The following is a 22,769-nucleotide window of genomic DNA, read 5'->3' on the forward strand; positions in this document are numbered from 1 at the left end:
AAGTATAGTTTTGCAAACTTCAAATGTATCCTCTCCAACTGTGCAGATTATCGTTATTGAAGCATGTGCACTCAAAAAGACAATTATAGGATCAATTATTATTTTGCCATAGCTGGCTGTTTCAAAAGTGATGTATTCAATTATTACTTAACGCAACTAACTTCATTTCTTAAGTTGTTTTTTTGATGCTTAGTGTTAAGTGAAAAAATCACAGGTTGTTATTTCACTTATAAAACTAGATATTTCACCGAATCTCTTGAACTACTGACCGAAATATATTAAATAAATTCAACAAATATAAGCTTAAAACGCTATGAATAGCAAAATTAATTTCATAGCATAAACTAACATAATTGATATTGCTTCTTGCTATTGTGTTGCGCAGATAAAATGTAACATGAGAACTATTATGTATTATTTGACTTAATATGTTACTTAATTCATCGCATTAGCTTATACATATGTCATATTTATAGTAAATGTTTTAAGATGCTTTCATTTCCTTGCAAATTGTATAAGAGCGATATACTGTTGAAATGTAAAACAAAAGCAGTGATACTTCTTGAATATGATATCTCAAGTATGTACCATTATGATAATTTATAATTACAGGATTGACGTGAGACTGCCACTATGAATTTATGTATTTCATTGAATAAGGGAAGTTAATGCTTCCAACCGTCTTGCCCGTTATATGTGAATAATGTCCCCTGAACACTCCTGAGAACCCGGAAAGAAATACTCGGTTTGTCTGGTTCCCAGCGTACTCTGCACAACAACATAATGAAATGGTAAGGGCAGGTAACCCAGGATAATATTCGGTATGTTGGCGGAGAGAGGTCCACATATCTTAGTAACTAATCTTGATTTGTTTTCAAAATAAAAGGAAGTTTAAAAAAACAAAAACGTCTGCAATTACCGTTCATAAACAAAGCTGCGGTATGAAATTAATTATGCGGTATTTGACACCCGTGACATTCAGAATAACATGTATCACAGTCTGATAATTTACATTGAAACGCTGTTATATTATGGAACAAACCTCTCGAAAGAAAGTTTTTTCTAAAGGCTACAATTTGCGTTAAATAACTTAATTTTCATTAACAAATCTTAATACAAATCATAATCAAAATCCTGTAAACCCCACATGATTTATCACGTGGTTTGTCTTCGAATGTACATGTACATGTAGATACTATTTTTTTTATAAAGAACTTCAAACCATACTTTTAAGGAAATGAACGATTTATTAGTTAGTTGTTTTGGGTCGACTTATTCGAGATCAACCACGATTTTCTTCCTGATCTCTGTTGCACACATCCACACAACTCACAAATTTGAGTAACCGGCGGATTTCGGAATGTCACTATTCTAGGAGGAAAACTCGCCAAGAACGTGCTGTGGAGCGTTTTCTTAATATGCGGCACTTCAAAACACTTATGTTCGAAGTGTAGGTTGAGTGCGTTACTATACAATTCATGCTAAAAGTACGTTTATATAGAAATATTTCATGCATTTTCACTGCATATTTCTGTAGTTTTATATTTATAGATCATTTAATTACAATAATGCTGAAAAAATAAGTGGAAACGTTTTTTATTCAGAAAGATATATACATGAACTTCAAGTATATATATCTTTGTTTATTTATTTCATAACCTGAAAAAAATACAAATGCATAATAATAAAAGTGTAACAGAACGAAAAACTAAGGTTTTGTAAAAATAGATATAGTGAACCTTGCTGCCGGTTACCAAGGTAGGATAAGTGCGTGTTGTATTCATTGTTCAAAATTTTAAATAGGGGATCTGGTTTCCTATTCTTTTTCAATGTCTTTCAAATGCTTAATATTCATCTTCCTCGACTTCCGCTTCATTATCAACGGAGTCGACGCCGACCTCCTCGTAGTCCTTTTCAAGGGCAGCAAGGTCCTCCCGCGCTTCCGCGAACTCTCCCTCCTCCATACCCTCACCCACGTACCAGTGGACGAAGGCGCGCTTGGCGTACATCAAGTCGAACTTGTGGTCAAGGCGAGCCCACGCTTCGGCGATGGCTGTCGTGTTGCTTAACATGCAAACCGCCCGTTGTACTTTGGCGAGGTCGCCGCCGGGGACAGCCGTCGGTGGCTGGTAATTGATGCCGACCTTGAAGCCGGTTGGACACCAGTCGACAAACTGTATGGATCGCTTTGTTTTGATGGTGGCGATGGCGGCATTTACGTCCTTGGGCACGACATCACCTCTGTACAGCATGCAACAGGCCATGTACTTCCCGTGGCGGGGATCGCACTTTACCATCTGGTTGGCCGGCTCGAAGCACGCGTTAGTGATCTCGGCAACGGATAACTGCTCGTGGTATGCCTTCTCAGCAGATATGACCGGTGCATAGGTGGCCAGAGGGAAGTGGATACGTGGATAGGGCACTAAATTGGTCTGGAACTCGGTCAGGTCGACGTTGAGGGCGCCGTCAAACCGGAGGGAGGCAGTAATTGAGGAGACAATCTGACCGATTAGCCTGTTCAAGTTGGTATAGCTTGGCCGCTCAATGTCGAGGTTCCTGCGACAAATGTCGTAAATGGCTTCGTTGTCGACCATGAAAGCGCAGTCGGAGTGCTCCAGTGTCGTATGTGTCGTGAGGATGGAGTTGTACGGCTCCACAACCGCCGTGGCTACCTGAGGCGCCGGGTAAACTGCAAACTCCAGTTTGGATTTCTTTCCGTAGTCGACGGACAGGCGCTCCATGAGAAGAGAGGCGAATCCTGAACCAGTGCCTCCACCGAAAGAGTGGAATATCAGAAAGCCCTGGAGACCGGTGCACTGGTCCGCTAGTTTCCGGATCCGGTCGAGTACGAGATCAACGATTTCTCGGCCGATGGTGTAGTGACCGCGGGCGTAGTTGTTAGCGGCATCCTCCTTGCCGGTGATCAGTTGCTCGGGGTGGAACAGCTGTCGGTACATACCCGTCCGCACCTCGTCTGCAAGGGGAAAGAGGATTGTTTTTGTCATATACATTAATTTTTGGGGTTTATAGTAATCCATTAATGATCAATTGAAGTAATAAAATATGGAAGACATGACGTAGAATAACGCTGTCAGAATACTTGTATTAATAAATACGCGATATCGGTCAAGATGTTTTAGGCGTGGCACTTTCAGTCAGCATTTCACAATGACTAGCAATCGTGTTCAACACCAACCACAACAACAACAACAACAACAACAACAACAACAACAACAACAACAGCAGCAGCAACAACAACAACAACCAAAACAACAACAATAACGACACCAACAACAAAGACAACGACTTCAGATTTAGCAGCAGCAACCCACATGTATGCACGCACGTACGCACACAACACCACTACAGACATTGTTAACACACAAGCAAGGTTATCTTTTAAAATTGTGTAATCGCGAGAGTACTCTTGCTATTAAAGACGTAAGGTCTTTCTATGTTAAAAACGTCTAGACGATCGTAATGTGTTGATAATAATGGGTTCTTTCATATGAAGTACTATATTTCAATATTTTTTATCTCAGTGCTTGAAGATATGATCCTACTCGAGCACATACTGTGACGCAGCCCAGAGGAATTCAGAACAGGTAACGTTCTCTGGGAAGATTCTTGTGTTTATATTCAGTACAAACAGTTGTCATGGCAACTTCAGAACATAGCATGTGAAATCACAGCATCACTGACAGAATAACAGGTGCCTACACTCTAAAGCAGCATCTTTTTAGAACGCTATTAAATAAAACGTGTACTGTCAATATACTTAGATGTATATGAAGTGCAGGAGGAAGTGAATCATATATATATATATATATATATATATATATTTAATAACACTGTAAGACCAAGTGATATAAGCTAACAATACAAAAAGTGCACGAGGCAAACTAACCAGTCCTACACAATGAATACATGGGGTCAAAGTATGAACTAGTACATCACCATGTTCTTGTACTCACCTACGACGGTGGGTTCGAGGTCCACAAATACAGCCCTGGGGACGTGTTTGCCAGCGCCAGTCTCGCTGAAGAACGTGTTAAAGGAGTCATCACCGCAGCCGGGAGACTTGTCGGATGGCATGTGGCCGTCGGGCTGGATGCCGTGCTCAAGGCAGTACAATTCCCAGCAGGCATTACCGATCTGGACACCGGCCTGACCGACGTGGATGGAGATACACTCGCGCTGAAATAGGGGTGAAATAATGTTAAGGGTGCAAGTGTCTACTGTAACACAATTTCTGTCTTATTGATGGTAATATACCTATAACTGATACACATTTGCCTTTTTTTATAATAATGTAAAATTACAACGTATGTCACATCTGATGAATGCTCATAAAGGGAACGGCGATTACGGAAAGTAAAAGGTGTGTTGCTGTTAACCCTGATACAATTATTTTAAAGGGTTGCATTCCAGTTACTAAATAAAGTAACTAAATTAAACAAGTCTAGGGTTTTCTTTTCAGCCAAATTTCTTTCAGTTTATTCTAAAGCTATTACACTAAAGCATTAATTACTAAGGTGTGAAACAATTGGACACAAAAAGGACAGTAGAAAATGCCAAAATTATATCAAAGCATTTGTAAAATTGTAACCACAGAAACAGATAAGTTGCATTTCTATAGGTGCCTGCTGCCATAAATCACCTTTCTCACAGTCGCATTATTAAACCATGATCATTTCTCTTGTAGTTATTAACAGCTGGTGGCTTATCTCAGTATAACATTTTCAGAAAATTGATTTACACACGTGGTAAACATATATTTTTTCGTTCGAATATGTACCACATGTTCAAGTCTGAAAGACCCTCTCTTTATCCATTATTAATGTACTAGGAGGGTTCTGGTGTTTGGTAAAATCCATTTGTGAAATTACATTCGATTCCTCAAATTGTATTGATGTTTTAAGGCTACATTGGACATCAAAACCACAAACACAGTCCAGATGCCAAGAATTAAAAGCGTTTACAAATCTGACATTTTTATTCACATCAACATTTGAGGTTTAAAACAACACCCAAACTCTCATCTGTGAGAAATAAGTATTACTCATAAGCACCCTTAGGCTCATAACTACACAAGGATACAGACATGGTAACATAACATAGAGAATAAAGTTAAAACAATAATTCTAATGAAAAGCATTATTTTGGAAAAAAAATAAGTTATACGAAGTGTGTACTCACCATTTTCTTTGTGTTGAAATTAAACAGCAAAATCTGAATAACGCAGCAGTTAAATTATCCTTCTACTCACTGGGAAACGTGAAGCGTTCTTGGTGAGAGGCAGACGATTACTGATGCGCGTGCGGCGGTGAGTTGTGTGTTTATGGATAGAAAGAGGATACATAACCGCGATACATACAGCTGGATGCATATTACGTCGTTATTTTCCCTTTGGTATTTATATATTTTGGCCCGACTCTGGTACACATGGTGTTGTTTAGCTTTACATTTACATTTGTAAACATCCGTACAAGAAAATAGAAGACAAGAGTTTTAGTCCACAAGAAATTATATACAATACGAAAAAAATAATATAACACCGCGTTTTTAAGTAAATGAGTGATAAACACAAAAAGTCATGCATACTTACAAACATAAACACATTTAGCAATGAATTGGAACTATGTTGTTGCGTCAATGTCTATATACACATAATCCAGAGCGGGTCCAGGAAATCATAACTGGGGGAGGGGGGAAGGGCACAACTCTCAAAACCACCCAAATTCGTATTTCACTGAGCTATTGAAATGACATGTTTAACCCCCCCCCCCCCCCCTAGAGACGCCATTGTAATATCACACATGTAAAATGCAATACATATTCCTTGAAGATTTTTCATACAAGGAAATAAGTTATATATTGCAGCAAAATATAGGTAAACATAAATTCAATGCGATGTGGTCTACTTTAGACACCAGAAACACAAGCATATGATACCAGTCTTGTACCTTATGGGTTTAATTGAAACACTCAAATCATCGTACATCGGACAAGAGAATAGAAAATGGAACACATCTTCTACCCGATTTTAGCACATATTTGAGTATCTATATGGCATTTGCAGAAGCCCCAGTCTTAACAAATACTTAAAATACCTTTTTTGCAACTCATCCCGCACACAGGAATGGTTAACAAGTATATAGCCAAAACTGTCCTATTGCTTGCCGTTTAGGGGCGATATGTATACAAAATAAAATGTTGACTTAAGTGTGCATTTTTTTCGTAAGTCCCTAATGTGCTGTGCATAAGGCTTCTGATTATAAATTGTGCATAAAATGGACAAAAGGTGAAGACTGCGACTTAAGTGTCTTGAATAGTTGGATTCTCAACTCGTTTGTTAGCGTCGGCTGTCTTGATGTAGAAAAGGCGTACACGGAAATATAATTTTAAATATCTTCATAAGTTTTTAAGTACTAAGTCGTTTCTGCGAGTGATAAAATTGTTTTAATCGATGTACATTGCGGTTTTTTACTTCGCAAACGAGAGCGTGTCTTCCTCGGCTCTGTTTTCCGCACGTTTTAGGTTTGAGCTTTAACTTAAAGCTGCACTTTCACGGATAAACCATTTTTATAACTTTTTAAATTTTTGTCTTGGAAAGAGCAAATTTTTGCGTAAATATTTGAAACCCAATGATATAGGATTGCTGACAAAAATCAGATCGTAGATTTTCATATTTCCGTTCGAAAATTAATGTTTTACGGCTTAAACCGTTACTAACGTAAATAAATGAGCTACTCCAGTTTAAATATGTTTCTCCTATATGGATTCCGTTTGAGCCTAATTTTTGGACAAATACTGTCTGGTACGGAACAATTTCGTCATCGCCGCCATATTGGAATGTCAGCGGATTAAAGCTGTAAGTACAAAATTTGCGGTAAACGTGTCATTTAATCATTATAAAAGAAGTCTGAAAAGCTGGAATCTAGTCTCAAGTCGGTTGTTGTCAGGATTTCTAATTTTAATCGTGTTTGTAAGGCTTTTTTCATTGGATATATTTGCCGGCTCCAAGGGAATCTATCAATAGAAAAACGCAAAAACTTCTCTGATTGGTCGAAATGTTTCGTTGTTTGCTCTCAGAATCGGGGCGATTAAAACAGAGTGTGGTACGCATAGCATCATCGCTCTGGTGTACGAGAATGGAAATTAATGGTAATACTTATTTTTGTTGAAACTCTAGTCAAGTTTTTACACCTTTTTGTATTGAACGTTAACCTGCCCTTTTTAAACTGTTCACCAGGATGTCCTAACCGACTAAACGTTTTCTTTTAAGCATACCTACGCGACAATGCTGCATGGCTACTGGGCAAATAGAGGAGCGATCGATATTGTCAACAACAGGAGGTCTGGTCGGTTTTGGCGCATCTCCGAGAATAACAGTTTAATTCATGCATAGGAACCAAGAAAAAGAGAAATTATATCATATGCTTAATTCTAAGGAAAGTGATGGAGTACGTATGACCATGTGACACAATATCTTAACTTCATAAAAAGGGATATATGATCTCTGTTTAGATTAAGGGATCACTGTGTTACACATTGCCGAGATGGTATTTACAACGTCATTCTTTAAGAAAATAATATCTTAAGAAATGTATGAAAATACTAATTGTTCTTCTGTAAATGTGATCAGTTGGCAGTAAAGTATAACCAGCTGATGGCAGTAACAATCTTGAGCCGCTAACATTTAACAAATTGCCAAGAGAATTGTTAAAAAGGTTTCTACACCTACTGTTTCATCTGTTTTATGAATTTATTTATTTTGTATAAGTGGTCGTTATTGTATTCAATAAAACGTGTGTTCAAATGCAATAATTTTAAGCTATTTTATTTACAAAAATGTTCAAAATTTTCACAAGAGCGTAAACAAAATAGTAATGGCTGACTTCAAAATTGTTTATGCCCGTCAGGGTCAAGCCCAGTAGTCATAAGTAGAATAAGTAAACCCCCTGTTAACAGGCACAAGGATCGGGCCCTATAGCCTCTAAACGAGAGACAAAACATGTACATATAACACTGACAGCGTACACTACATGCATCAACAAAGCTTTATGCTTGGGTTGCAACCTCAAAGATTGAGCGCACAAGGAGGCTACAGGGATTTTAAACTAGTTCACGCACAATCTTCAACTTGTCTCAAAAGTTATTCCAATACTATTTTCTTATTGCCGAGCGCCATACAAGAGAAGCAGCCAGGGTCTGAACCAGGGACCATCCGCACCGTTAGCCAGCTCCTCGGGTAGGATAAATCCGCAGCCATAGCTGATTTGTGTCTGAATTCATATAGAAAAAAAACCCTTAAAGTATTGGGGAATGGCTTTGCTGTTATTCAATATTCGTGTTAAGTTGATGTTATGGCCATACACCATCGACTGCATTCACTCTATTGGTCAGTTATTAATAACAAGTAATTCAAAAAACTCCATCGTTCTTTTATCATAATAAGACCTATATTGAATACCAGCCCTTGGCGGTACATACAAAATGACTTAGTGTACCAAATTGCAGAAAACATACTTATTTGGTAATTTTACACATGTAAGTAATACATGTTTCTGTATTTTGACACATTCTTTTTAAGATATGTGTTTTGTTATTTCCAAATTAACCTCCCAATGAAATAGTTTCTTCACCAACTGTTCCAATGATTTGATGACAAAGAAATATTAGTATCTATATGATCTATGGCTTGTGTTGTCTTGTAGTGAGTTGCGTCTTGTTGAATGACTTTGAAGTTTTGATCTTGGTTCCTTAGAACAACGTCATTCTTAAAATTGACTTTTGACCTTCCACTGTATTATTAAAAAGTTTGAAGTCTCTTAATGGTAAAAACAGCTTTTTTATGGCGTGTTAAATGCGTCAACCGCACATACTCGTTTCTTTCCACAGTTTCATTTCCAGTCTTAGCTCCCAACCACGTTAAAGGGACTCCTTCACGGAGTTTATGTTGATAAGGATGTATTATTAACTTTGTTGCAATTGAATTATTTTACTTACTTTCATAAATCACCACAAATCAGAAACGTGAAGATACCCATTGGAACAGATCAGTGTAAACGCAGCCTAAAATAAATCAGTTTTCCATAGCGTTACAAAAGCTTTCAGCTAAAAGTACGTTCTCTGTCACATTTTAAATCACTATCAAAAGTAAAGCTCTAATTTGACCATTGATAATGTTTCATAATTAAAAACAACAACATGATGTTAGATGTCTTACAATATCACACGTGGACGAGATCCTTCAAGGCTGCCAACTTGAAATCTGTTAATGTAGCGGATATACTATTATATGTATAAGAAGTTTAAAGGTATAACCAGCTCATATACTGTGATTAATTTGTATACATTGGGCCGGCATTTTGATATTTGGTAAATGTATCATTTTGATCGCCTTGAATGGCATAATGAATAAAAGCATAACATGTATCGTCGAAAATATTCAATGAAAACACACGTTGAAACGAAAATATCATTGACTGATGCATAAATGATGCTAACGTCGGCGGGATGCTGGTAGTCCTTCCTTGGCCAACACATATATTCCGATAGCAAATACACATTAAGAAATTAGCAAGCTGATCATAGTTTGAAATGATGCCCATTAGGGGTGTGCTACCTTAATTAACTGTTTTCACATGTATTCGCCGCATGTCGTTCTCAGTCATCATTTTAGTTTCTCTTTATATGCACAAGGCGCTATTATTTCAAATTGAATGTTAAGACAGTTTGTTCCTTATACTTAAATGGACACAATGAACGCAACTGAGTTCAATGTGTGTATACCACGTGACAAATTGCGTCATAAATATTACGTCGGAAGGCAATAATATGCTTCGAATGAAGAATTTAAACAAAGATAACTTCACCTTTTCTTTTCCATTTTAAATGAAACAAAGCGCAGCCTACATCGCTTAAGGAGGCCAGCCTTCAGTCTTTTACCAGAGTTTGATTGAGAGTCAAGTTTCTTAAAACACTTCGACAAACCCTTTCACAATACGGCCGTCTGACGGAGCACTGCCAAAGTATTGTTTAGGAAACAGGTTTGTCGAAGTGTTTGCTGAAAGTTGTTACCTTATCAAACTCCAGTAATAAAACGCAAACGGGGCTCTTTAAGTGGCATAGACTGCCCTTTGTTTTATTTAAGATGGTGTAGTAAAAGAAAAGTTATCTTTGATTTTAGTCTTCATTTTATGCAAAACGTTGCCTTCCAACGTAGCATATATGACGTAATTTATCACGTGGTATACACACACTGGAGTTGAGTTGCGTTCAAAATGTGTCCATGTGTGTGACAACATCACCTCAGATTGTAAAAAAAGGTCATTTTTGTATTTATCATGTCTTATTAAGTCAGCCAATTTTCCTGATTTTTTTTACTCTCTTTCCAGTCTTCTGTGAATTTGTTTTCCCCCTCTCATTCTCGGCGTTGCCTTCAAGCTATCAGATCCTTTAACATCAAAATGTTATCGACTCTATCCACTGTTCCCAGTTGCCGTATCACGTTTGATTGAAATATATACAAATGTCCCATGATAATTTGAGGACCATCTTGGACAATCAAACTTGTTATTTAAATTAAAAAAGCAATGAAATAAGATCTCTTGAGTTTGTCAAAATCTAAGATTGCAAGTTGAACATTTAAGATTTATACCCTAATAATTAGTCTCACCATTTCGTACTTTGAATGTACAGTTGTTAAAAAAGCACACGATTTTATTAGCCAAAACAACTGTCCCTTAATTCTTTCAATATCTGCAATGCACATATCTGATAGTTAAAGAACGGAAGCCTACCCTTACTAATATAACCTACTTACTAACATATATACCAGTTCTGTTTCTGAATTCGGGTTTGTAGTTACGCCTGATACATCTTTCCTCAATATAACGAACCGTGCTTACACATTCTCTGTCCGCTTTGTCTTGTTTGTCAAGGTGTATCCCCTCAGGACCATTCTCCTTTAAGGTCTTTCTCATATCTCCTATTGCATGAGAAGTGCATATCAAAGGGTGAAAGCCTGTTTGGTTTAAGCCGTCAGCTTATCTTTTGTTATCAATGGAGAATATAGCTTGCAGCGGAAACGTATTTGCAAGTCTTCTGCACGAGGCAAACAATTGCGTCGTTGTAGTATTGTCTGGGAAGCGTAACAGCTTATTTGATGGACGTGAACCACACTGCTCGCGAAATGCATTGAGAATGCGTCTGCTTTAAGTTATAAAAAGCTTTTCAAAATATACCATTTTCAGCTAAAAGTTTAACAATATTAAAGAATACGTTGTTTACCTGGCATGTTTAAACTTAGTTATTGGTCTTCTCCATAAGCTCTCATTTCCGATGTAAGAGGCAAGCCAATAAAGGTTATATATGGCCAAGTAAGGAGTTGTGATTATCCTTATGTCTATTGTTTTGTCTATACAATTACATATAATCAAGAAACATAGTGATTGACGTTCCTTAAAAAATTGAAATCATTTGCCAGCAGGATTATAGTCGATCAGGAATGGAATGGAATCATGTTTACTCACAAACTTCCATTAACATGGTATATATATATATATATATATATATATATATATATATATATATATATATATATATAATATATATATATATTATATATATATTTGCAAAAAGGAAAAAGTAAACCGAATGTTCAGACAAAATGGGACTTTTCACTCAAACTGCACTGATAACATGATATACTTGTTCATTCGATTTAGTTTGCGATAAGTGACTGTGTTTTTGCGCTATCTATGACACTTGTACACATCATATTTGGACAGCATAATTTAAGATACATGCACGTCATTTTCTTAGATCTAAAGTTTAAATTTATTTGTAAAACATGGTGTCCATTGTTATCTATTGGTTTGAAGTATGAAGCTGATTTCGTTCTACGTTCATCCAGCTTCCTTAAAACAAAAGAAATTGGGAAGGCGGTGATTTTTTCTCTTTTTCTCTCAGTACGAAAGTTATCTTGAACTTCCAAGGGCCATCTACGTTTGAGATACAACATTTACAAGTGACACACGTATATTAAGCCTGTCTCTCACACACACGAATTCTTTACGCATGCTAGGAATTCGCAAGAACTTCTCTCATTTATGCGAAGCGAATTCCTAGCATGTGTATCAGAACACTGGCAAATGTGTCACAACTCGACCTTGTTTTAGGGTTTTTATACGCGAAGAATAATTATAATTCTGTATTTTTACTGGGCAATTAATTTTGTCAGAAAATAGTAGTAGCGTTTTAAACTCCCGCTGTACAAACTTAATATGTGGCTTTATTGGTATCCCATCCTTTGTACATTCCAGCGGGTCAGTCGAACAGATATCAAAAAGTAAAATGTCAATAGTTGAACTGTAGTGAAAATAATATAAAGGACAGGCTATGTAACTCTTATCAGATCGTGAGAGTCATTGCCAATTACTTTGTCTATTTTGAATGGTCATGGTTCGGAACGGTATCATTTCGGTTATTAATCATAAACGCAAACACTGTTTATATCACCATTGTCAACTTTATGAGAGTTACTATATAAAATCATTTTAAAGTTTCAATCATGTTCGACACTGTCAGGTAATTGTGCTGCGGGTAGTGATTCATTTTTTGTGGTGATTTTAGTTGATCATGCTCAGAAAATAAAACCTTTCGGTTTAAGGTATTCAGTCAAAGGTTAAGGTGGATGTTTCCTTTTGTTATTCATTTTTACTGAATATCAAAATTAATGTAACATATGAGAGACTGTTGAGACTGCTTTCATCCCTTTTCGTCGTTATTAAGAACAATAACTGCAACAAGAAAATCAGTTATAACACCACCAAATACAACAACAACAACAACCCCGATTAGACGAGGACTTGTATTCTCCTATTCAATGAAAATTATGAGGCATTTTCGCCCACATCTGTCTTTGTACGACTTCGTCCAAAACAACAATTTTCAGTGACGGTATAATATCTGACTCCAATGAACTTGAGTGTATTCACTCCGTTTATTTATGAAAGGCAGTAACGATAATTCATCGTGGCACCACTGTCTTTAAGACAACCATAAAATCAAATCCTCTCTTTTTTACGACACGCAATTGTGCATTTTGTATTATGCTAACCATAGTGTCTTCCAAAAAAAAAGTAATGTGTGGCAGACATCTTGACCAAAAGGCTCCAATAATAAGTACAGATTTTATAAGATCCTAATTTACAATTTGAAGTGTGACCATTTATGTACTTCGGATCACAAAAAAAGATCTGAATTAATATGTCCATTTCGATGTGTTTTTGGTATATTGTTGTAAATCAAATACCAGATTATTTTTTTTTCATTTTTACCTACCTGGTATATAAAATTTAAAGGCAACAGTATGTTTTACAATTAAAAAAATGACCAAAATTAATGTTTAAATGATATTTATGAGTATGTTATATACCTTTGTCCACGATATTTAATATTTCAATTATAATAATTCTACCATTTATACATATCTAAAGATTTTTAAAGTGACTGACGATACTTGTGTTATTAAATATTGTGTTTGAATCAACGCTTCCAAACATAGGAACCCTCGCAATCTGAAACTTATTTCTTGGCTGTTGCGATATAATTATTGCCGTTATACAAACTAAAGAGTACAGGTTAGTGTTGTTGATGTTGTTGTTGATAAACCTTAGGTGGTCTACATGAACAAAGACAGTAGCATTCCGGCGCGTATCTAGGGCAAATTAGGGATAACGCAGATGAGTGCCTTGGGGTAGGTGTGGGAGTATTTTTTTCAAATTCGTTTTTTTTTCATTACGTAACTGCGTATTTGCGTACTGTCAATTACGCGCCTGTCATTTACCAAGGAATCTGTAAATAACTTCGATTTGAACTAAAAAGGTTGGTGTTACATCGTATTTGTTATTCATGCATTCGTCTGCCTTTTTCATTTGAGTAATGTAGAAATCTTGTGAATTATCACGTAATCAGGTTGGTTATCAAGTTACTTTATTTGTTTAGCAAAGTAGTTTTAGTAAGAACGAATTTCAATATCATTTCAAATTAGTTTGTAAATTAGATGAATGCATTTAAGGTTCGGAGAATAATGGACTTGAGATAGGTAATTAATGTACTTAACGTCCGAAGATCTTGTCTTACCGTCACAGCTTGGATACATTCATTTTTATCACTGGCTTAATTTTGTTTTCGGTTGATTACAACCGTCACGTTTGGGACGTTTGTTAACACGTGTGTAATATAACCTATCGCGAGTTTTAATTGCTTGAACTAATCACTAACATAGATATTTATACCCAGTGTTTGTAAAACAATTGTCGGACGCCGAGTTGCCAGTAGGGTCAACTGTCACAATTGTCGAACGTGGCTATGTGAAAATTGACAAAACAAAATCAACCACTGAAGGTTTTATTTACACGGTTTTGATAGATGGCACAGGTTTTGAAGTAGATCTTTAGGCTGACAGAGTTACGGGCTAGCAGAAATACGGGCTAGCAGAGTTGCGGTCGTGAATGAGAACAACGTCGTACAGCAGCCGAACACAGACGCCGATGGACCGACCCATCGGCAAACAACGTTTCAGATAAAGAACATATAATGGGTTTAACTATAGACAATCCCAGATCTCCCCGATGTGTTCTAAGCAATATTTGAGAGGCATAAAGGAGAGCATCACAGGAGCTCAAGGATGCCATCCAAACCAAACAAAAACAAATAAAAAGATAAGGTGTTGGTAATTAGCATAAAAAGCAGCATCAATAACAAATTAGAATATTAGTATTGTTGGCCTGAAATAAGCTGAGAAATGCAGGTCTAGAAAGATTCATGAACACCGTATGGCTATTCAATAAGTAGTATTACATTTGGTTTACGGGGTAGCGATTAACACAGGGATATGCGATATGGTGATACCAATTTATGTGTTGCCAATACAGACCATGAAATCGACAAGCGATAAACCAAACACGACAAGGAATGAATCAAAGAGATGTCAGATTCAGTAAGCCAAAAACCTGGGCTATTAAATATATCTGAGCAAGATATATGTCCTGTAAATATCTATACACACAAGGCTTACGCCAACAAACGGCCATGTGATTGTTGTGCGCCGTCGGAGCAATTTTACATTGCTTCTCACATAGTTCAGAACAGTATTAAACGTGAAAATGCCTATTGGACGACATAATTAACTAACATTCATCATGAAACACATGAAAATGTCTGCTGGGCTCTCCATTCAAAAGTGGCTGACGAATCACAGTGCACGCAAACAGCCTGTCCAGAAAATATCCGAAAATTACATCCCTGCCACACCAGGTCAAGCAAATTACCGGGCGCCGGAACATAAAATCTGTAAACAATTACAGTCACAAAAGTGTCGATCAGCACAAAACCATCTCCAGTATCCTGACAAACACAGGAATTAACCAGTTATGTGCACTGCCATATCAGTGAAATCAGCTTGCTATGACAAAAATACCTTGAAATCAGCGACTCTAAGTTCAATTTTGGTTTTTCATAGCTGTCTTAACAACATGGTTGCCATACAAATCTTTGGTCGACGAAACATTTAATTTAAAAACAAGCCAGTTACAGCTCCAGCAACATCTGGATCTCCTGGTATAAATCCACAAGAAAGTAAGAAACATCACCAAATCATCATGTCATTAACTTGATTCCTACTGTCTCTTCTTTCAATCCACTTATCCATTTCTGTCAAATACTTTAGCACTTGGTTAATATGATAATGTTTATGAAAAGTATCTTTTTGTCTATCTCAGATGACATATTGTTCTTTTTACCAGCGGCGCAATTATTACAACCCTTAAACTACACCGCCCCGTATTTAAATTCGGTTAAACGTTGTTTGGACTTGACCTTATACAATGACAAATATGGAGGGAGGCATACATATGAGCTTAAGTTAACTGCTCGATCTGTACTTAACACGTATGCAATTTATGTATTGAAGTGTCATTATTTCATCGTCACGAAGTATGTAATAAATAAACAAGAAATGGATGTTCTCCAAACCTATTTTTATTCAAAGCAATTGCAATTTTTGCAAAACGGACATGCATTTCTGATTTTTTACCAGGAATAGAATGTACTTTCTTACCCATCCCGGGTGCAGATACGTGGCTGTATGCGCCATTTCAGAATAATATTGTAATTGATAATAATACAAAATTAAATATATAAAAACTATTTAGAAGAGCAAAGTCAGAACACTGTACAAACTATTGATACAAAATGACGCCAACGTCATGACGCGCAGTACTTTCAAGTGAACTACAAATAGTTCCCGATTTCTGACGCTGGCGTCAATAAACAAGTTTGCATTTGATGCAATATCTAAAAACGAAACTTACACCTTTACCTTATGACCCCTCGGGCACGCTGCGTGGCCGGTAACTCGGCAATCCTCATTACCGGCTTCCGTATGCGCTCTCGGTCGTCGAATTTTTCCATCCGCCAAGACACTTATATTGTTTTGTCAACTTGGCAATATATAAAGGATAATTGCTTGTTTCATTGAAAGATCATGCCTCCGCCGATGACGACGAAGTTTGGAAAATAATCTGACAAACAGATTAGCTAAAAATGGCATATGCCTTGTTAACCGGGCTTTCAATTTGTCTAAATCAATTGTCTTTCCCCTTTTAAATAGTTGTGTGGCTTGTTCTATGTAATTCATTTTTATGTTACTTAAAATTAAACAATTATTTGCCATATAAAATCCATTTTATTAGAAAAATAAACTTGCTAAATTGTTATGTCATTTCGTGGGTGACATGTTGATAATATGTACACTTACAGCATAAGACCCCCAAAAAGAACACTTAGAACAAAAAAAGATAATGAAATGGGAAAAAAGCATTGGAAGTATAACAGTCTCGTAAAAGGACAGGCCATTTTAAGCAAATCAATTTTTAGGAAAGGGTCGAGCTATTGTCATTGCGTTGGTGTCTTCGCTGGGGGCACCTTCGATGTGCAAAACCTTCCGAAATCAACACACACACGAACTAGTGAAATTGAAATTGTCTCAGGGCAAGTGCGTAGAATCTTGTTACTTGCGATGTGTATTTTCTGTGTGTTTTTCTGTTTATCAATTGGTTTTAACCCTGGTGTCACTGAACTAGACAATGGTAACTGGACTGAATATATCGTATTTTTAGATAAAACTGCAGTTTTTCGAACTGTCAGACGTGTCTAAACTACATAGCAATGGGTGACATAAAAATAAGAGACACTTAACATTTTTCTGCGTTCATTCACAATGCTCATTTGGTCCCAAATGACGACGTTTCAGTTGAAATAAATGTTATTTACAAACGTAACGACGTCTGTAGCACAAGGCATATCAATTGGAAGGTGTTCCATTGTCTGGGCAGCAAATTGTGAATATGTTATACTTAACAGCTAATAAAAAAGAATGAGAGCATGGGGATGATCTTTCCGTAACCCACATTGGTCACAATGAACAGAGAATAACTTTTATTCGCATGCCGTTCCCTTTTCATATAAAGTGTAACACAAGTACAACCATTACGTGTTTTTTATAGTATATGCCAATCAATTCATATTTCCACATTCAACAGTGAAAATAAAGAATGCCGTTTTTAAAATCCGTATCACGCTACTGTCGATTTCGAAACCCGTATCAGCATAGTAGCATGTGTTGAGTGCTACCTTTTACTGACTTATGGCTATTCAAGTTTCTTACAATTGAAACTACTATTCAGTAATACGAGGAACGTGCTATGTTTCATTAAGACATGATTTTAAATGGTTTTAATTTGATTTGTGTTCAGTATTCAAGATAAAATGCACTTAATCATTAATTAATAACTTCATTTCCGACATGGCTAGTTCTGAGAAGGGTCATGTAAAATTTATATGCAGTTTTGTTGGTTTAAAATAAAGGGAAATGCTGAAATGGAATAAACTGTAGTAATAATAAATTCAGAAAAAATAAATGAAGATGCCTCTTAATGGACAGGGCGTTACTATTAAACAAGGAAAGGAGATGGCTCCCAAGAACATGCCCGGGCCTGATTCAAAATAAGCATAGGATTGGACGATACGGATCAGGCTATAGGGGGTACATAAGATGATGACAATTAATATATCGTACAGAGTCCGTAAAGCGAACGTAACGCCATGCGGGCCCCGTGCGAACTTCATCATAAATTTCTTGCCCGGTATCCGTAATACCATAAGGACATCGTAAAAAGATCGTACGACCGTCCTGCCATTATCGTGCGAAAAACTGCGAGCTCTTAACAGGCCTTGTGGTATTCCAAATACGCAAGGACATCAAGCTCTACCGGAAATCACACGAGCTCTTATGGGGCCCTTGCTAGCTGATCCCATTTTTAAAATTTCAACGAGCTCTGAGAAAGATTTTCAAACGAGTTCAAGAAATCCCTCACAAGAGTCAAACATATCCGTACCAGCTCCGTTCGATTTTGCAAAATATCGACTGTAAACCTATTCGTACGCATCTCATAGCGTGCAACGTGATATAACATAGTTGTTTTATTTATTGAGGAAACCCCGACTCGAAAACGGGATTATTTCCGCGTTTTGCAAACATTCACTCTTGTTATTTAAATAAAAAGGCACACTATGAAATAGAATCTGATACATTTGCTAAAACATATGATTGCAATTGGAAACTTTATATTTATATCCTAATAATTTAAAACAAAAGAAATTGGGAATGCGCTGATTTTTCTCTATTTCTCTCAGTAAGTAAGTTATCCTGAACTTCCAAGAGCCATCTACGTTTGAGATACAACATTTACAAGTGACACACGTATATTAAGCCTGTCTTTCACACACACGAATTCGTTACGCATGCTAGGAATTCGCAAGAACTTCTCTCATTTATGCGAAGCGAATTCCTAGCATGTGTGTCAAAAACACTGGCAATCGACCTTCATTTTAGGGTTTTGATACGTGACGGATAATTACACTTCTGGTTTTCTACTGGGCAATTAATTTTGTCAAATAATAGTAGTAGCGTTTTATACTCCCGCTTTACAAACTAGATATGTGGCTTTATTTGTATCCCATCCGTTGTCCATTCGAGCGGTCAGTGGTACAGATATCACCGAAATATCAATAGTTGAACTGCAGAGAATATAATATAAAGGAAAGGCTATGTAACTCATCAGATTGTGAGAGTCATTGCTCATTTCTATGCCTATTGTGAACAGTTCTAACTTTCGGTTATAAACAATGTTTATATAACAATTGTCAACACTATGAAAGTTACTATATTAAATAATTTTAAAGTTTCAGTCATGTTCGACAGTGTGAGGTAATTGTGCTGCGGGTTATGATTCACATTTTGTGCTGATTTTAGTTGATCATGATCAGAAAATAAAACCTTTGAATTTAAGGTTTTCAGTCAAAGGTTAAGGGGTTGTCTCTTTTTGTAAAGCATTTTTACTGAATATCATCAATGTAGTAACATAATTGAGCACAGAGACCGTAAGGGTAAGAGTTCACTTATATAACCTTCTTGATTATTGGTCGGTAAAATATCAATATAAGGTCAAGGTCGCGGTGGCCTTAGGTTGTAATAACGTTCAGCCAAATAATTGGGAAACACTCTGGCCTAATATCCAACAGCTTACTGACGATACTGCTTTCGTCCCTTTTCGTCATTATTAAGAACACTAACTGCAACATCAACATCAGCTATAACACCACCACAAACAAAAATAACAACCCCGATTAAAAAAGGACTTGTTTTCTCGCATTCTTATAAAATTATGGGACAATTTCGCCCACATCTGTCTTTATACGACTTCGTCCAAAACAACAATTTTCAGTGACTGTAATAACTGACTCCAAATGAACTTGCGTGTATTCACTCCGTGTATTTATGAAAGGCAGTAACGATAATTCATCGTGGCACCGCTGTCTTTAAGGCAGCCATAAAATCAAATCCTCTCTTTTTTACGGCACGCAATTGTGCATTGTGTATTATGCTAACCATAGTGTCTTCCAAAACAAATGATATGTGATAGACATTGTGACCTAAAGGCTCCATATATAAGCACAGATTTCATAAAAAAACTAATAAACTACTGGTAGTGTGACCACTTTTATAGTTCATATCACAAAAAAGATCTGAATTAATATGCCCATTTTGATGTGTTTTTGGTTAATTGCTGTAAATCAAATATCAGAAATTTGTTTTTATTTCTATCTACCTTGTATATATCATCATAAAGACAACAGTATGTTTTAAAATTGAAAAATGACCCAATTAATGTTTAATTGAAATTTTATGAGTATGTTATATACCTTTGTCCACGATATTTAATAGTTCAATTATAAAAAAAACTTCCATTTATACATATCCAAAGATTTTTAAAATGACTGACCATACTTGTGTTATTAAATAGTGTGTTTAAATCAACGCTTCCATACAAAGGAATCCTCGCAATCTGAAACTTATTTCTTGGCTGTTACGATACTATTATTGCCGTTAAAAAAACTAAAGGGTAAAGGTCAGTGTTGTTGTTGTTGTTGTTGTTGTTGTTGTTGTTAAACCCGAGGTGGTCAACATGATTAGAGACAGTAGAATTCAGGCGCGTATCTAGGGCCAATTTAGTATAATGAAGACCGATGTCTTGGGGTAGGTGTGGGAGGTGTTGGTATTGTCAAAAAATTCATTACGGAACTGCGTATTTGCGTACTGTCAGCTACGCGCCTGTCATTTACCAAGGAGTCTCTAAATAACTTTAATTTGAACTAAAAAGGTTGGTGTCACATCGTATTTAGTATTCATGCATACGTCTGCCTTTTTCTTTTGAGTAATCAAGTAAGAAATGTAGTAATCTTGTGAGCTATCACGTAATCAGGTAGGTGTTCAAGCTACTTTATTTGTTTAGCAAAGTAGTTTGTGTAAGAACAAATTTCAATATCATGTACAATTAGTTTATAAATAAGATTAAATGCATTTGAGTTTCGGAGAATAATGGGCATTAGATAGGTAATTAATCAAGGTTAATGTACTTAACGTCCAAAGATCTTGTCTTACCGTCGCAGCTTGGATACATTCATTTTCATCACAGGCTTAATCTTGTTGTCTGCCGATTACAACCGTCACGTTTGGGACATTTGCTAACACATGTGTACTATAAACTATAGCGAGTTTTCATTGGTTGAACTTATCACTGACCTAGGTATATATACCCAGTGTTTGTAAAAGTTAACAAATTGGCGGATGCCAGGTTGCCAGTAGTGTCAACTGTCACAATTGTCGGACGTGGCTATGGGAAAATTGAAAAAACAAAACAAAAAAAACACTGAAGGTTTTACTTACATGGTTTTGATAGATGGCACTATTTTTGATAGTTTTTTGGCTGGAGGAATAACGGGCTGGTAGAGTTACGGGCTGGCAGAGTTTTAAAGTTACGGGCTGGCAGAGTTACGTGCTGGCAGAGGTACGGGCTGACAAAGTAATGGGCTGGCAGAAGTACGGGCTGACATAGTAACGGGCTGGCAGAATTACGGGCTGACAGGGTTACGGACTGGCAGAGGTACGAGTTGGCAGAGGTACGGGCTGGCAGAGTTACGGGCTGGCAGAGTTTCGGGCTGCAGAGGTATAGACTTACAGATTTACTTGCTGGCAGAGGTACGGGCTGACAGGCTGTCAGAGTAACAGGCTGACAGAGTTACGGGCTGGTAGAGTTACGGGCTGACAGAGTTACGGACTGACAGAGTTACGGGCTGGCAGAGTTGCAACGGTCGTGAATGAGAACAACGTTGTACAACAGCCGAACGCAGACACCGATGGACTCATCGGCAAACAACGTTTCAGATAAATAAAATAAAATGGGTCTTACTATGAGCCCAAATATCTTCGATGTTTTTTAAGCAATGTTTGCGAAGTATAAAGGAGGGCATCACTATCAAGTTTCATGGTATTTAATTTGCAAGGCTTAAGGAGGTCATCAAAACCAAACAAAAACAAATAAAAAGAGGTCTTGGTAATTTACAATTTACTGACCGTTCCAAGGCGGCACCTAACATTCCTTGATAAACATACCTTGTTTTGTATACAGTATATAGGCACTGTGTTGTTTGTGGAGTTTTGTTCTGTTGTTCCATGTTTCTTGTTTGTGATTTTTTGTTTTTGTGTTTTACCTTTTTGGCGTTTACGCTGTGCCATTAAACGGGGTTAATGCTTAAAACGTTGGGTTACTGGGCTTGTTTCTGTTGTTCACATAAGTATTGGTAATACACCTAAAAAGCAGCCTCAATAACTAATTAGAGAATCAACATTGTTTGTTCGATAAGCTGAGAAATGCTGGTCTAGAAATATTTATCAACATCGTATGGCTCTTCAATAAGAACTATTTCGTTTGGTTTACGGGGTAGCGACGAACACAGGGATATGTGATGGGGTGATACCAATTTATGACTTGTTGCCAATACAGGCCATGATGTCATCATGAAAAACATGACAATGTCTGCTGGGCTCTCCAATCAAAAGTGGCTGACGAATCACAGTGCACGCAAACAGCCTGTCCAGAAAATATCCGAAAATAACATCCCTGCCACACCAGATCATGCAAATTACCGGAAGCCGGAAAATAAAATCTGCACAGTCGCAAAAATAATTACAATCACATCTGTGACGATCAGCACAAAACCATCTCCAGTATCCTGACAAACACCGGAATTATCCAGTTATGTGCATTGCCATATCGGTGAAATCAGCTTGCTAT

General features: G+C 36.9%; 1 protein-coding gene across 1 annotated transcript; it reads right to left on the minus strand.

The window, feature by feature from the left end:
• Nucleotides 1-1,580: 1,580 nt before the first annotated feature.
• On the minus strand, nucleotides 1,581-5,360 carry LOC128227775 (tubulin alpha-3 chain-like). The gene is made up of 3 exons (XM_052938620.1): nucleotides 5,200-5,360; nucleotides 3,975-4,197; nucleotides 1,581-2,974 (listed from the first exon to the last, which is right to left on the minus strand). Exons 1-3 carry the CDS (start codon nucleotides 5,200-5,202, stop codon nucleotides 1,845-1,847), a joined length of 1,356 nt encoding a protein of 451 aa, XP_052794580.1. The 5' UTR covers nucleotides 5,203-5,360; the 3' UTR covers nucleotides 1,581-1,844.
• Between the last annotated feature and the right edge of the window lie 17,409 nt (nucleotides 5,361-22,769).

The sequence above is a fragment of the Mya arenaria genome, chromosome 3 (assembly GCF_026914265.1).
Source record: "Mya arenaria isolate MELC-2E11 chromosome 3, ASM2691426v1".
In the NCBI taxonomy this organism is placed as follows: Eukaryota; Metazoa; Mollusca; class Bivalvia; order Myida; family Myidae; genus Mya; species Mya arenaria.

Coding starts and splice junctions, on each gene's coding strand:
- LOC128227775 (XM_052938620.1), bottom strand. Junction 2,975..3,974: donor CCTCGAACCCACCGTCGTAG/GTGAGTACAAGA, acceptor TTCCCCTTGCAG/ACGAGGTGCGGACGGGTATG.